This window comes from Hevea brasiliensis, chromosome 13 (genome assembly GCF_030052815.1).
Source record: "Hevea brasiliensis isolate MT/VB/25A 57/8 chromosome 13, ASM3005281v1, whole genome shotgun sequence".
NCBI lineage: Eukaryota > Viridiplantae > Streptophyta > Magnoliopsida > Malpighiales > Euphorbiaceae > Hevea > Hevea brasiliensis.
Window position 1 is genome coordinate 67,508,532 of NC_079505.1, and position 16,503 is coordinate 67,525,034.

At 29.4% G+C, this 16,503-nt stretch overlaps 1 protein-coding gene across 1 annotated transcript; it reads left to right on the forward strand.

Moving 5' to 3' along the window:
* The first annotated feature begins 11,456 nt into the window (after nt 1-11,456).
* Nucleotides 11,457-15,853, forward strand: LOC131171898 (protein NUCLEAR FUSION DEFECTIVE 4-like). Its single transcript, XM_058132108.1, has 3 exons — nt 11,457-11,896; nt 13,857-14,767; nt 15,364-15,853. Exons 1-3 carry the CDS (start codon nt 11,573-11,575, stop codon nt 15,851-15,853), a joined length of 1,725 nt encoding a protein of 574 aa, XP_057988091.1. The 5' UTR covers nt 11,457-11,572.
* Nucleotides 15,854-16,503: the final 650 nt, after the last annotated feature.

Genomic DNA, 16,503 nt, shown 5'->3' on the forward strand with positions numbered 1-16,503 from the left:
ACTGGTTGGCCAATTATGCTGTCAACTTCCCTTTGGGTGTTCATTTGCTTACTACCCCTCCTATGGGTATTTTTCATTTGATCTTACAAGATGTGAGAGGTGTTTGTTTTAAGGGGCTTCTGTGATTGTTTTGTGAAAAATTAGGAGGGAGTATTGGAATCCTAAATGTTAAAGTATATGTGAAAAATAAGTTGAATTATTTAACGTTGGACTTAAACAATAGCATATTTTATCTATATTAACGGTATCGTTTTGATTTTCCATGAGGTCTATTCACTTCTAGAAAGCTGAATTAGTTTTTTAAAAAATTTTTCTAAGAAAATAGAAAAATAGAGTTTCATATTCACATGCGCTAATTTTTTAAATTTTAAATAGTTTTAAAAAAATAATTTTAAATTGTTTTCTTTTATAATAAAGATTTTATTTTCTAACTTTTTTCAAAATTAAAAACCATAACTTTTTTCTAAAGCCAAAATTATTCTATAATTTTTTAATATCTAAAATTAATAATTATTTAGAAAAAAATTTATTTATAATGATAAAAAAATTAATCACATTATTATAAAATAAAAAAATAACACATATTAAAAATTTAAAAATAAAATAAAATTTTTAAACATGTTTTAAAATATTTTTTTTTAATTATAAAAGATATGAATTTTTTTATTTTTAAAATAAAATAAAATTTTTAAAAATGATTTTCTATTTTTTGTAAGTGAATATGTTTTTCATATTTTCTCTTATTTTTCATAGAAAATAAAAATGATAATTTCCTTAGAAAATGAAAAAGAAAAAAAAATTATTTCCATAAGTAAATAGACCTTAATTTTTTTAATGAAAATTTTTATTTAAAAATATAATTAATAAAATTATAAAAATATTTATATATATAAAATGGTATTGGCTTCGAGCCCATTTTTGCTGTTGAGTCGCATTCCAGCCCATGCTTTGTCGAGTAACGACGCAAGCATATGGGTTGCTTCCCTAGTATTATTTTAGTGGCCAGGTACCACAATGGTTAGATGGGGTCGTGTGAGACCATATCATTCTTTTTATCATAAAATCTGCTTGGGCCATATTGGATCAAGATTTTGAGGAAATGGGTGGGCTTGCATCATAAAATTATTGGTTGATTGCTTTATTTCTGTTGGGCTCCCAAAGCCGAAGGTCGTAAATATATGTATACATTTGCTAGCAAGTACTAGCAAGTAGCAAGCAAATGTTTGCTGAAAAAAAAAACCAGCAAATGGATCATTGGACAAACATTCTTCGGTGCGCCTTTTTTTTTTTTTTTTTTCTTAAAGATAGACACACATATATGGTTCAAGGATAAAACACACCCCTTCATAAAATCATGAAATTTTATGAAGACATATTAACTCATATAAACCACAGGCATGCACCATCTACAACTGATATGGGAGTCCGAAGCTCATCCCCACCAGGAAACTTATGCGAGTTGAATCACATTCACACATACTGGCTCATTCCTCTTGATTTTAAGGTTTTTTTTTTCTCAAATGTTTACACACACATATACGTGATTCAATGACATGACACACCCATTAATAAAATCATGAAAATTTTATCAAAACATGCTAATCTATATAAACAACACACACGCACTATCTACAACTGTTGTGGCATTTGAAGAGATGCCTAATAAATAATGCTAGTCTGCCACTTTACAGGCAAGTGCTTTCTTTCTCGAATCCTACTTCAATGATTTGTAGGATAAATTATATTGAAGGTACTTGAAAATATGTAATAATAAAATATTTAAATTTTAATTTATAATTTAAATTTTTACTCTTGTGTTACGTTTTTATAATCATTATCGGTATATTATTTAAAAAAATGAAAATATGGCTATATAGTAAGTATTTCTTATATTTATATTTAATTTATTTAAAATGTTTTAAGAAATGTTGGTAAAAGAAACTTTAAAATACAAAGAAAATAAATATGAATAAAAAATAAAAAATTGAAAATGAATATTAAAAAATTAAAATTTATATATATAAATAAATTCTTAAAATATGAAGATCACCTTAGTGATATTTATGTAAATTGTTTTTCATCTTTTTCTAATATCTTGGTTTAAAATATGATTTGATGGGTTTGAAGGAAAATTTTGGTTGCACATTGTATCTTCTATTTGCATTAGGAGGTAGTTAAGTTGATTTTAATGTTTGATATTGATTTATATAGTTTATAACTATAACTCTTAATTTTTCTAATATTAATTAAATTATAATTATTGTCATAAATTTTTTTATTATTGTGAATTAAGTATATAATTTTATAATTATAGTGAACAATGAAATGGCAGGTTTTGGTTTATATTATATAATTTATAACTATTACCTTAGTTTTCTTAGTATTAATGAAAATTTTTTAATTATAAAAATTAAGTATATAATTTTACAATTATAATGAACAATGAAAGGATGGTTTATCATATTTATTGTGAGAAGATACTTCCAAAACACATTTATTATTATAATATATTTTTCTTATCTAAATTCAATCTACAATGAGTCCAAAATACAAAAATATGTAGTAAAATTTAGCTATAATATGGAATTTAAATAAAAATTTATGATAGACTAAATTTAAATAAAAATATCTCGTAATATAATATGAAATTTCAATGAGATGAAAGACGAAAAGGAAAAGTGATGCTACTCGATAAAAAAAAAAAAAAAGATAAACAGTTGACAGTATTGTGATAACCTATTTCAAAACTCTGTTTTATAATAATATTTATATAGATTACAACTAAAGTTAATACATTTGCAATATTATAAATACAACAGTTAATATAATGATTTAGCTCATGAGTATATTTAATGAGTTAGAAACTTTTAAAAAAATTATTTCGCGAACTTATTTATGAGCTAGCTTACGAATCTATTCAAAAGTTAGCTCGAGAATTATAATAATAGCATATCAATAAGCTCGAACTCAATTTATTTATTAAATAACTCTAAAAGTTAGACTCAAACTCAAAGCAGAATCAAGCTTTTATCGAGGGGAGTCTTATTGATTTACAACCCTAACTCCATCAAATGTGGAATCACCTATAACCTGGGGGCCTATACTTTCGATCAATCTACGTATAAGAAAGTATATTTTTTTTTTTTTTTTTTTTTTTTAATTTATCGTAGCCTCTAAATTCCTTCCCATGTGGTCCTCAGTAGTGAAATCTCCCCATGTTTGCATCTTAATTGTGTGCCTCATATTGACCACTTGAAAATGAAGATTACAAGCTTGAAGCCAATTTCGATTTAGCACAATGTAAATCGATGGATTAAGAGTTTAATTTTCGTTAGAATGGGCAAGGTGTAGCAATGGATCAGACTGTATTTTGAATAATTTGGTTGAAATTAGGGATTCAAATCGCGATAGATTAAGAGTTTATTAAATTAAGACATAAAGAAAATTAATCACTAATAGTAGATTTCACGCCTAACATATGAAAAATAAAAATGACATGTTAGGCTACGTTTTCAAGTATTGCCGACTGCGTAAGCAAGGGACCAAACAAAAGTGGACAGTTTTATGAACCTGTAAAGTTAAGTTAAACTACCCAAGTCTCCATCCTTGCCAATAAAGTGCAAAACTAAAGCCAAACAAAGCGTTGCTTTCTGTACAAGGGGCATCTGATCTAGCTGTAAGTGGACCCGTCTGATGGATCCGCAAATCACCTTTGTTCAAAACATGGTTTGTCTGAGCAGCATTGGATTTTGGAAGCAGGAAGATTATAGAATTTTTTAGGTGTACATAAAATTAGTATTTTCTTTCTTATAGAATAGTGGATCTTTCTTATAATATGGAAAGTGACTCTCACATGATTATGAGAGATGTTGCTTAGTGAGTCTAATAATCTCTCTTGAAATCAACTTAGCTCACCGGTTTTGTTTCGAAGGAAAAATTCTTATCTAGACTGGATCTATCATTGATCCAAAATATAAATATGTGAAATCTATATATTTAATAGGTAAATTTTACTATGTATCTTGCATCTTGAGTCTATGATAAATAGAGTTTACGTAAGAAAAATTCGTTTTAAAGTGTATGGATATTTTCTTAATTATGTATTTTTTAAATATTAAACTTGAGTTCTTTTAAAAAAAATTACAGAGTACCTTACTGCTGCACGAACACTTGTTAATGTCAAGTAGTTGATTTTGAATATAATAAACATGTATTTTGTATTTAGCTAATTTTCTTTGTTAGAAGAAAATCTTTTATTCTAAATCATAACCTATTAAAAAAAATCTCTCTTAATGTGATTGAATGCGATTTTTTTTTTTTTGTACAATTGATCATTTGTTATATTCATGATACATCCTCCTCCGTTCAGTGCAGATTATTAATTAAATTAATTCATGAGTTTGAAGGGAATTTCAGATAAGAGAAAGAATGACTTGAGGAAAGAACAAACGAAAAGGTAATATACCTATTAATTTAATAAAAAAAAAAACCCCACTTATAATATCTTTCTTTAAAAAAAAAAAAGAAAAAACACAAACAAGAAAACTAATGGAAAAAAGAACAAGCATATGAAACGCCAAAGGGATTATAAAAATTTCACTGGCGGAGTTTCAAAGGAGGGTAATTTAATCCCTAATTATAAAATTAAAATTTTACAAGAATTAATTTAATTGATTTATTTTTAAATAATTTTTATATTTAAAATAAGAGTTTAATTTTTTTTAATTCAAAAAATTATTTTAAAATAAATAAAAATTTAATATAATTGTGTGAGAATTTAATTCAATTTTTAATAATTTAATTGAATTTTTTTTATAAATAATTTATTTTAAAGAAAACTTAAAGCATAAGTAATAACGGGATAAAAAGCCACGTGAATTGCCAATCCATCATCAAAAAACTGTTTTCCAAAAAACATGTGCCGCCTGCATCTCTCAAAAATATATGAAATTTTGATTTTTTTTTAATTTTATTTATTGAATTTTAGGAGATAAATGCTCTCACACTTTCACAAGAGTTGGTAGATGGACAGTTTTTTTTTTTTAAATAAAAGCATCGATGAATTGAAAAATTGTTAATGTAAAAAAATAATTGGATTTAACTCCAACTCGAAAACACTAAAAAAGAATAGGATTAGCAACTAATCAAATCAGTTACTAATCGATTTAGCGATTGATTCAATCGGTTTGAATGAAACTGGTTGTAAATAGCAATCAACAACTGAATTGGTTGCTAAATTAATAGCAATCAGCGATTAAAATCAGTTACTAATAATAATCGAACATAATTGATTGTAAAAAATTTGATATATTTAATTTTATAATTTCACAATTATTTTGTAGATTAGCTACTATTTTTAACTAATATAACAATAAAAAATTTGGTTGCTAATTTAAAAAGAATTACAAAAAATTAAAATTTTAAATAATAAATAAAAACTTCAAATAAATAAAATTTTCAAAAAATTACTAAAATAATAAATTACTAATATAAAATTAGTGCTAAAAATTAAATATAAAAACTTTTTAAAAACGAATTGCTAATAATAACTATTAACCAAAATACTAAAAAAAAATTAAATATAAAAATATATTTATAAGACAAATTACTAAAAAAATTGCCATATATATTATAAAAAAATTATTAAAAATTAGTACTACAAATAATTTACTAATAAAAAATACATTTGTACAAATTTTTATTTTATACCAAGAAGAAAACAAATTAAATAAAAAGATAAGAAAGAAAAAGATGATGAAGAAAATAAATGAGAAAGAAAAGATGATGACGAAGAAAATACATGAGAAAGAAAAAGATGATAGAGAAGAAAATAGATAAGAAAAAAATGACGAAGAAAATAGATTAGAAAAAAAGATAATGAACAAAATAGATTAGAAAAGAAAAGATAATAAATAAAATAAATGAGATAAAAAAAGATGATAAAAGAAATGAGGGAAAAGAGAAAAAAAAAAGAATAGTGGAAAAAAATGAATATTAATTTATATAAGTGAATTAGCAATCGATTTTAAGAACTGATTCAGTTGGTTGCTAATTATTTTTAAAAATTAGAGGAAATTTTTTGAAGAAAATTTTGCAACTAATTCGATTTTTTTATTATAAAATCATTTGCTAATAGCAACCGATTTCATTTGATTTCAAAAATCGATTGTTAGCAACTGATTCGTAAATCGATTGTAAATTAAAAAAACAAACCGATAAATGCATATGCGGGTGACTCAATAGAATAGATTCTGATATTATGTAAAGAAAATAGATCAACCTAATGCCACCCAAAAAAGGTCAAAAGGAGGAGATTTGCCCAAGTTTCATATTAGCTTAAATATTTTATCTCAAAACTAATATAGGACAATAGTTTATAAAATTTAATGTTTCGGTTTTTTGATGTGTAATTGAAATGTTTTGATTAATATGGAATTGAGATGTTTTGATGTTGTGTTTATTTGATGTTAGATGAGATTGAAGATGAAATTAGCTAGATGAAGGATAAAGAACTAGAGATATAGTAGAACTAGGTGAGAGAGAGAGAGAGAGAGAGAGAGAGAGAGAATTAGATACATTTTATAAATTAGATTTGATTGTAAGGGTAATAATGTCCTTTTATATTCTCTAAATGGTTAATTTGAATAGAAAAAATATCTAGCTAATTAAAAATAAATTATAAAAACTAAATTATTCTAAGAATTCTAAAATACAGGGACAAATTCATTTGAATGTCAAGCATCAAAGGATGATTTTGTAATTCACTCTAAAAATGTCATGCTCATATCATGCATTTCTATTGAAAAACAAATCAAATACAACAAAAGTAAAAAAATATTATAAGACTACTTGGGGTTTAAACTAATTTTTGTTACTAACATTTAAGATAATACTTTAAATTACAACTTTTTTCTTAGTTGGCGAATTAGATGGGACTCATATTTAATTTTGCTAAATGAGTAATATATCTTCAGCTATCGAATCAAATCAAGTTAGGCTAATCATAGCTTTAAACATATTCTTAATGCCTATTTTCACAATATCTTGACACAATTTGTTTCTTGTACAAAAATTCCTTAAATACTACAAATAAAAAGGCAATAGAATGATAAAAACTCTAATAGAGGGAGAATCTAGTTGGTGTGGTGAAATGGAGAAGGTAGGGAGGGGGAAATTATAGAGTATTAGTATGATTCTATATGAGTATTTTATATGAAATGGTAAACTAATAATTAATTGTTACATAAATAATTATAGTTATTAATTTTTAAATATATAATTTTAAAAAATAATATAACTAAATTAAATCTAAATTATAACTTCCAAAATGATAAATATTTGATTTAGTAAAATAATATTTTTATTTGATTTATTTAAAAATAAGTGTTAAAATAATAAAAAAATAAAATAATTGGCTAATATTAATAATGTTGATAAATATTTTATTGTTTTAAATAATTAAATCATCTAACTAAGTTAATTTAAGATTAAATTAATAAAATTAGAAGTTTTTACTAAAATTAAAAATGGTTGTTACACTCATTTTATATAGGCATTTTATGGTAGTTTTGCATCCATTTTGCCCTTATATTTTAGTATATTTTATGTTTTTAACTTTATATTAGCTTATTTGCTAACTTTAGATACTTTATATTTAATTTTTGTAATTTTATTATTTTTTATAGGTTTTTGTGGTAAATCGAAGATCAATGAGTGCATTAGGAAGTAATTTGAAGAAATTTAAAGTTCTTTAAGCATGGAGGAAAGTTGAAGAAATCAAGCCCTGAAAGAGCAAGTTAGCCGAAATTTGCTTGAGACTTTGCTTATGATGTTGCTTAGGGTATGTCATATAAGCTTAACCTTAAGCCTGTTCAAACTGAAAGTCAAGCACAGCTTAAATCCTACATATTCAAGCTTTTACTCCAAAACCTGCCGAGAATTGCTTAAGATCCTGCTTAGGGTAAGCGGCAGTGCTTAAGGTGCAGTACAAGTCAAGCTGAAAGTCAAGCATGAGCAAAAAAGTCCATTTTACTGCAAGTTTGTCGAGATTTGCTGAGAGTCTCCTTAACCCTAAGCAGATAGTGCAACCACAGGCCGAAATTTGCTAAAGAAGCTGCTTAGTGTAAGTAGTACCCTAAGCAGACTGCCCAAAACGTGAATGACTTTGCTGACTTGGACATTTCTACACCTCATTTCCTACTCACTCCTTGGCTCTTATTCACTTTTAGGGCAACTTTTTGGAATCATATAAATTCATCATTTTCTAGTGTTTACCATAAGAGGAAACAGGAAGAAAAAAAAGAAAAGAAAAAAATTATAAATAGAGAGAGGAGGAGGACGCCATTTTTTTGAAGGAGGAGCTGCTGCAACCATCTTTGGGAGCTCCAGAAATCAGAGTTTTGGGTTCTTCTAACTGGGTTTTTCTATTTTTAGTCCTCTTATCATGTTTTACTTTACTTTTCCATCAATCTTTCTTGTAAATACCAACATGAGTGAGTAAACTCTTTGGATTTCAGAGTTGGGAAAATATGTTTTAAATTAATTTTTAGATTTGGACTGATTATTTCCATATTTTATATAAATATGAGTTTTGATTCCTTCCTTGTGTGCTTGATTTACTTACCTAATGTTGATATCCATTGGGTATTGTGTTAATCTTTGATTGAAGGACCGAAAGGTGAAAGTCATTAATAGATAATCAATAATTAGAACTTAAAATTACCTAGATTTAGAAATAAATTAGGATTTTAAGAGGAATTAATGATTGGTTACAAAACTTAATGGGTTTTAAAATAATCAAATAATATACAAAAGTAGGTTTAGTTATTTTAGAACACACTTTGGTTTGCTTAAAAAAGATATCAAAGGAATTTAAAATCAATCATCTTCAAACTCTATTTTTCTCTAAAAATTGGAATACCTAAGACAAATCTCAATTAATTTATGCATAAACCCTTCAACTCTGGAATCACTTTTAACATAATTAAACTTTGATTTAAATTACCCGTTATTAATTTAGTTCAATTGCAAACTAGATTTAGAATTTATTTGTTTGCTCTTTACTCATTCCAATTAGATTAATCAATTTACTTTGCTCATTTACATTTACCATTTATTCATCAATCATTAGCCTAAATAATCGCTTCATTCATAGTTTGATACTCAAACGGCAAATCCTTGTGGGAATGATACTTGACTCATCACTCTATTACTTGAGACGACCCGTATACTTGCGGATACGCCCAACAATGGTCAAATACATCATTTGGCACTTGACTTTTACTCGAAAAGTCGGCCTCCTGACATTTTCCTTGTCAATATTTAACACATGACCTTTTAAATTTGTAACAATTTAACACCTAAAATCTTAGTAAGCAATTCACCTGGAATCACATGTTCACACGTGAGTGATACTCTTAAATGTAAATGACATTAAAAAAAAAAAAAGAAAAAAAAACGTGTGAGCAAGTAACTCATTGACAAAATGGTTAAAAACCTTATGTATCTTATGTAAGCAATCCAAAAGTAACCAGCTTTCTTCTTTATGCAAAGCATGAGTTTCCAGCCTCTTGGCAACACATCCGTGAGCACACTAGCATCAACAATCTCCTTCTTCTTCCCAATACTCACCCATTCTCCCTCTAACCCTTGCGAAAACCTTAATAACTTTGCCTCTATATACATTCCCACTGTTTGCCTCCTCAGCTTCTCTCTCTCGATATTCACTAATGCCATTAAGTCCATCTTAATTCCATTCTTATTCAACATCCACATCTTCCCCTTCTCTATCTTCATTCGATATTCTTCACAATGCCATATGCACCAATTGCCTCTCTCTCTCTCTCTATTTACATATTCTTAGTCTCAATCACCTCATTAAGTAGCTAATCGAAGATGGAAAAAGGATTGTTTATGATTATCAACAGATTCCATTGAAAATAGAGCAATTGATTTGGGGAGTGGCAACATTAGCGTTGTTTTGGTGATAGTGGAGATAAAAGGAAGAGGAAAAGAAAAGTGAGGAGGAGAGAAGTTTGAACTAGGAGAGAAGGTGGAGATTGATGAGAGGAAAGGATTCCGTGCGGAGGTGGTTTAGGTGGTTGTGGCGGTTGGAGACTAGAGAGTCAATAGTAGTAGTGACCACAATAGTAGAGGGAGAAGTGACATAATTCCTTTGGATTAGTTGTAGAAGATACAAAAATGAGGGCCTTAGGGTTATATTTAGGGTCAAATAAATTTTACCTTTTTTTTTGCATTTTCTTTTTTCTTTTTATCATTTTCTTAGTTGACAATAGTAATACACGTGGACATATTAAAAAGAATCATGTTAGCATTAGTTTCCACGTCATCACGCATGCTTATCACGGCATTAATCTCTTAGCGTCAAGTGTTAAATTATTACAAATTTTAAAAAATTAGGTAATAAATATTGATAAGTAAAAAGTCAAATGATTGACTTTTTCTACAAAATTCAAGTGCTAAATGATGAATTTGACCATATATATTAGAATTATGACTTAAAATTCTAGTGGAATTTGGAGAGAGACATCTTTTCTGATTTGAGTGGGAGAAATATTCCTCAATAAGATATAAGAATATTTTTTATATAGGGTAAAACTCTTATTTTAATGTTATTCCTAAATTGAATATGACTCCTAATCAAATTCGGATTGAGGGAATTAATACTATAAATAGGAGAATTGTATAAAAAGTTATTTGATTTTCAGCTCATAGAGTGAAACTGTTACCCATTGTAGAGAGGGGCTTTGTTAATTGCTGATGATTAGAAACAGTCCATCGATGAGGGATACTTTTCCATTGCAGTGGAGAGAGACTTCGGCTTAAGGTGAAGAAATGACATAGAATTCAAGAGGAAATATTCTTGTCTATTGGTAAGGGGACTCTTGCCTATATAGTTGAAGATTCTTTTTGTGGTGTAACATTGTAATGGTAAATGTATTGAGTTATGTCTAGAAGAGATTAAGAGAAACTAACTAATGTATTTACTATAAGTAGTTTGATGTAATATAGGTTCTCTTGGGTGTAATTGTGTTTATGGGTAACATGGTTTTAAACTTGTAATTGATGATTTATTATTGTTGATAGTGAAATATAATCTGTCCATAAATGTAGTCCTATGTAGAGAGGGTGAATTATCTAAGTATTATTATTTTGTGTGTTTGTTTTTTTTTTTTTTCAGTTTACACACTTCCGCGGCACACACACACATACACACACATATATATATATATTAATTAATTAATTAATATACTTTAATAATTTTTTTTCTCGAACTTTAATAATCGTTTATGATGACATTGAATTCACCATCTCAATATCATAATAAAATCCTCCTAAATAAAATCGATTTAAATGTATTCACTCTTGGACAATTACCACACCTTCGTTTCTCTCTCTCTCTCTCTCTCTCTCTCTCTCTCTCTCTCTCTCTCTCTCTCTCTCTCTCTCTCTCTCTCTCTCTCTGTGTCCAATATCCAAAGCTCATCTAGCAATATCAAAGGAAGAAGAGAGAATTAATTAACCAACCTACTACAATCATCACTTGTTGTCAATGGTGACCCTGAAAGCAGGGACCAGACCACCATGGGTAGGACTTGGAGCGGCTGTCTGGTTGCAAATAGCGTCAGGGAATTCCTACAATTTCGCTCTCTATTCCCATTCCTTGAAATCTGTCCTTGGTTTTAACCAGCAGCAGCTTACCATGCTTGGGGTTGCTAATGATATTGGTGGGAATGTTGGACTCCTCCCTGGTATTGCCTGCAACAAGTTCCCTCCTTGGTCCATTCTCTTGATCGGTGCTTTTGCTTGTTTCTTTGGTTATGGTGTTCTCTGGCTCGCTCTTAGCCGCACTGTTCAGTCTATGCCTTATTGGTTGGTGAGTTTATACTTTATATTGATAATGCGTGGTTAAATAAACCTTTATGGCTCTGAAAAAAAAAAAGAAAACCTTTATGGAAATCTAGGAAATCAATTCGATGTTTTAGTTAATGGGCACTGGTAAACCCTTGAGATGATTGTTTTGGAAGAAGGTAGAGTGATGTTTGAGTTTAATAGACTTCTAAATTCAAAGGTATTATCTTGATTTTGGGATCAAATAGTAACGGAATTTTCTTATTTATTGAATGGAGTGATTTAAACTCAGAAGATGATCTACAGGCTGTAACCCATGAATGTGGAGCAACTTTCAAAGTTATCTATTTTTTAAATTATTATTATTACAAAGTTTGTCTTGTAGTTTAAAAAAAGTAACATGGATAGGTTGGAAAAGGGAGAGGAATGAAAATAAGTAGAGAAAAATAGCTTTGAAAAAATATTTTTTTTTATTTAGATAAGGGAAGGAAAATAAAAGAAGGGAGGAAAATAAGTCTTATTTTTCTTTAATTATTTTAAAAAATTAAATAAAAAAATACTAGACTTTAGTGCCAACTTTTATTTTTTCTCCTTTATTTTCTACTCATCTAAATATAAGGAGAGAAAATAAAAAATAAAAAGTAAAAAATATTATTTTCTTTTTTTTTATTTTCCTTTCCCTCCCAAAATTTATCCAAACATAGCATAAGGCTCATTGTATTTTTAACCTGGCAATATTAGTCATTTTTTTTTTCTGATGAATTCAGTTTATTAAAGTAGGTAGAGTCCTAATTGGTCTGCCCTTTGCGGTTGCTTGCAAGTGCAAGGGCATTGATTCTTACGAGCAAGGCGCAATAAAAATTATCAATGCTCTTTCCAAAATAGCTTTGAAACTTAGAGGTAATCATGTTAATAAAATGTTATGTGTTTGCAATTGCTGTATTTGGAATGCAAACAAGTAGGAGTAGCTTCTAATTGCTGACATGTAGATTTGGTTCCTAGTTCATGTGGTTTGCTTTGCAATCTATTTGATACTTGATATTCGTTTAAGGCCAGTTCTCCAACACATTTCTTTGGTTGAATGGCAAATATTTTATGTTGCTTGCAGTGGTGGAGAGAAAATTTTTATTGGGAGGCCAATAGTAGTGTATATATACTATAAACACTAATATAGTGTATAAAAAATATAGAAAAATAAAGATAACAAAAAATATCAAAGTAAAAAAATTTTTCGCTAGTTCAAAAAAATTATAACAAATTCTCTATAATAAATATAAGTATTATATGATTATGGTTTCAATTATTATATAACTTTAAAGGAATAAAACTTGGACAGTATCAAAGTATTATATCAAATCCTTACATAGAATTTGTAGATTAAAAACAAAAGTATAAACATAACTTCAAAGAGTTATACATAATAGCATAACAACTTAATAGCACAGTAAGAGAAAGATAAATATACATTTAAGTTGATCAATTTAAAATTTACATGAGAGTTCATGCCATTAATTTTGTATACTTATATAGATAAAAGTAAGGTAAATTTTTAAATTGAATGGCATGAAGGAGAGAAGAACTAAATGAGAGAGGAGTTAAATGTGAGATGAGACAAAGGAAAAAATTTATAGGATGAGAGGGAGAGCAAAGATCTAAATTGAGAAATCCCACTTGATTGGGGATTGTATAATGGGCAATTATTAATGGACTTGTATTTAACTTTCAAATAACTTCTACTAATTGAATTTTAAATTGTAAATATAAAAGTTAAACCAATTAAAAAAAATGTACCATATACATATTTAAGTTTTGTACAAGTGTTTGGGGGCTAAGGCTCTCATTATCCCTCCACTCTTCCTCCACTCTTATACAGCTATTTAAGTGTTTTTTTACAAGTGTTTAGGGGGGCCAAGGCCTTGGTTTCTTGCTTAGGAAATTTCTACCAAAATGAACTCAATCTTCTTTTCCACTTTATGGTGTTGCAGCTATGGCTTGCGCTATGTGTTGCTACTAATAGCTGTCCTTGGTTGGGCACTGCTGTGCTTGTGACCAACATGAGAAACTTCCCTCGTAGCCGAGGCACAGTTGCTGGTATTCTCAAAGGTTACGTGGGAATCAGTGCTGCAGTATTTTCTGCAATTTACAGTATGCTACTTCATAGTTCCTCTTCTAAGCTTCTGATGTTCCTTGCACTTGGAATTCCTGTTCTTTGTTTCCTAATGATGTATTTTGTAAGGGCTTGTACTCCAGCTTCTGGTGAGGACTCTTCAGAGCATGCCCATTTTCTTTTTACCCAAGCAGCTCTTATTATACTCGGCTTTTATATTCTAATAACCATGATATTGGACCACATGCTTCATTTAAGTCCCCCAATATGTTATACTTTTCTCATCATAATGTTTGTCCTTCTCATGGCTCCACTTGCAATACCCATAAAGATGACATTGTATCGCACTAGAACCAGCAAATTAGGGATGCTTGAAACATCAGTTGGGTCATCAGACAATCTGATACAGGGAGAAGCCAATGCAGACAAAACTGAACCATTACTCAAGTCATCCTCATCAGCACATATCCTTGGAAGCTTTCGCGAAAGCGATGAGACATCTGAAGTGGCTATGCTTCTAGCTGAGGGTGAGGGGGCAGTAAAAAAGAAGAGGAGGCCCAAAAGGGGGGAGGATTTCAAATTTAGCGAAGCTGTAATCAAAGCTGATTTCTGGCTTCTTTTTTTTGTTTACTTTGTTGGGGTTGGTTCTGGGGAAACTGTGCTTAATAATCTGGCGCAGATTGGTATTGCACAAGGTGTGAATGATACCACAACCTTGTTGTCTCTCTTCAGCTTTTGCAATTTTGTGGGACGACTTGGTGGTGGTACTGTTTCTGAACATTTTGTCAGGTTAGTGCATTCTGTCCATTTAAGCCACCCACTAAGGCAATTGAATACAAATATTTCCATGCCTAACTGGTTTTGTATGCTCTTCATTCTAAGTGGTTTTTGATACTGAAGCCATGGCCTTTTATTGTTTTGCACTTGTTAACTTGCAGCGGATATTGAAATGATCTGTATTGTCAACTTCCCTTATGATGGGTATCAAGATCTGAGGCCGAAATGCCTTTCCATCCATTTAAATGCCTTTGAGAAATAAATTGTAGCTGTTTTCATTTCATTATGCATCTAATATTTATCCAAGCATTAGCTTTTGCCGTTGCAGCCCTGATGGTTTTTGGGGTTGTATTTCTTATCTTGATAAAAGACAGGATAAGGAAAGAGACTTTATGACAAATTCTGCTCGTGTTCTGAAATCATTCATCAAATATGGGTATTTGTTGTCATCTGCTTTGAACTTCCTTCAATGAATATCCTAAAATTTCAAATTTGTGCACCCTAGTGGTTGTCTATATCTTTGCCCAAATGTTATTCATTGCTTCATTTCTCCTGTTGTATTACTTTGGCTTCATAATAGTTACATGTGGGAAATTTATTCTTTTCAGGTCAAAAACAATTCCACGTACAATATGGCTGACATGCACTCAAGTAATAATGATCATAACGTGTCTGCTTTTTGCTTCTGCCATTGATGGTACTCTCTATGCTGCAACTGCATCGCTTGGGATTTGCTATGGGGTTCAGTTCTCTATCATGATTCCAACAGTCTCTGAACTTTTTGGCTTGAAGCACTTCAGTATATTTTATAATTTCATGTCACTGGGGAATCCAATTGGTGCATTCCTTTTCTCATATCTCCTTGCAGGATATGTATATGATAATGAGGCAGAAAAGCAGCATGGACTGAATCTTTTGTTTGGCTCAAGCATCACCTGCATAGGTCCACAGTGCTTCAGACTCACCTTCCTGGTTCTGGCTGGTGTCTGTGGGGTGGGATCCCTCTTGAGCCTTGTTTTAACTAAGAGAATATGGCCTGTTTATGAGATGCTTTATGCTGGGGGTTCCTTCAGACTGCCTCAAACCTCAACTCATTAAGATTATTGAAGTGGAGCATGGAAGTTTGAGGTCATTACAGAAGGCCATTCTACTGAAGCACATGTTAATATTTAGCTACTTAAGCGATAGTAAGTTTCTATTTATGGGAGACTTATATTACTAATGCAGGGCATGTTTGAATGGCCACCCATCAATTCAACTTGAATGCATACTTTGTTCTTTACGGTGCTTTGAGTTTTATTTTATAACAAAACCCATTAAATGATGTCCAATTCACACTATTGCTTGAAATGCAAGCATTTCATTATCAATATTAGCTGCAGATTTATTTTCCAAAGAAATTAAAATATACTTGAATAGCAAGAACATTTCTGAACATGGAGTTATGATGACCATGAAGTTCTGACAGAAATTTTCTCAACACTATAAATTTGCATACAATATGAGCATAACGCTAATTTGCAAAGCAATTGATAAGCATGGAAAACACTATGACTTAATATGCAATAAAACAAATTTCCCCTTGTTCTACAATCCTATTTATGTCTATGATGAAATTACTTATGTTAGAAGAAAGAATACAAGTAATGAAGAAAAGGATTGTATATTTGTCTGTGTCTCATTTACAGAGATATTACATCTATTTATACATGAAAATATGAAATAATTTGGACAAGAATAATAATTGC

What these genes read in the sequence shown, in the direction of transcription:
- LOC131171898 (XM_058132108.1), top strand. Translation starts at nt 11,573, where the DNA reads ATGGTGACCCTGAAAGCAGGGACCAGACCACCATGGGTAGGACTTGGA. An exon ending in AGTCTATGCCTTATTGGTTG is followed by an intron (nt 11,897 to 13,856) that starts GTGAGTTTATAC and finishes ATGGTGTTGCAG; the next exon opens with CTATGGCTTGCGCTATGTGT. An exon ending in GTTTCTGAACATTTTGTCAG is followed by an intron (nt 14,768 to 15,363) that starts GTTAGTGCATTC and finishes TATTCTTTTCAG; the next exon opens with GTCAAAAACAATTCCACGTA.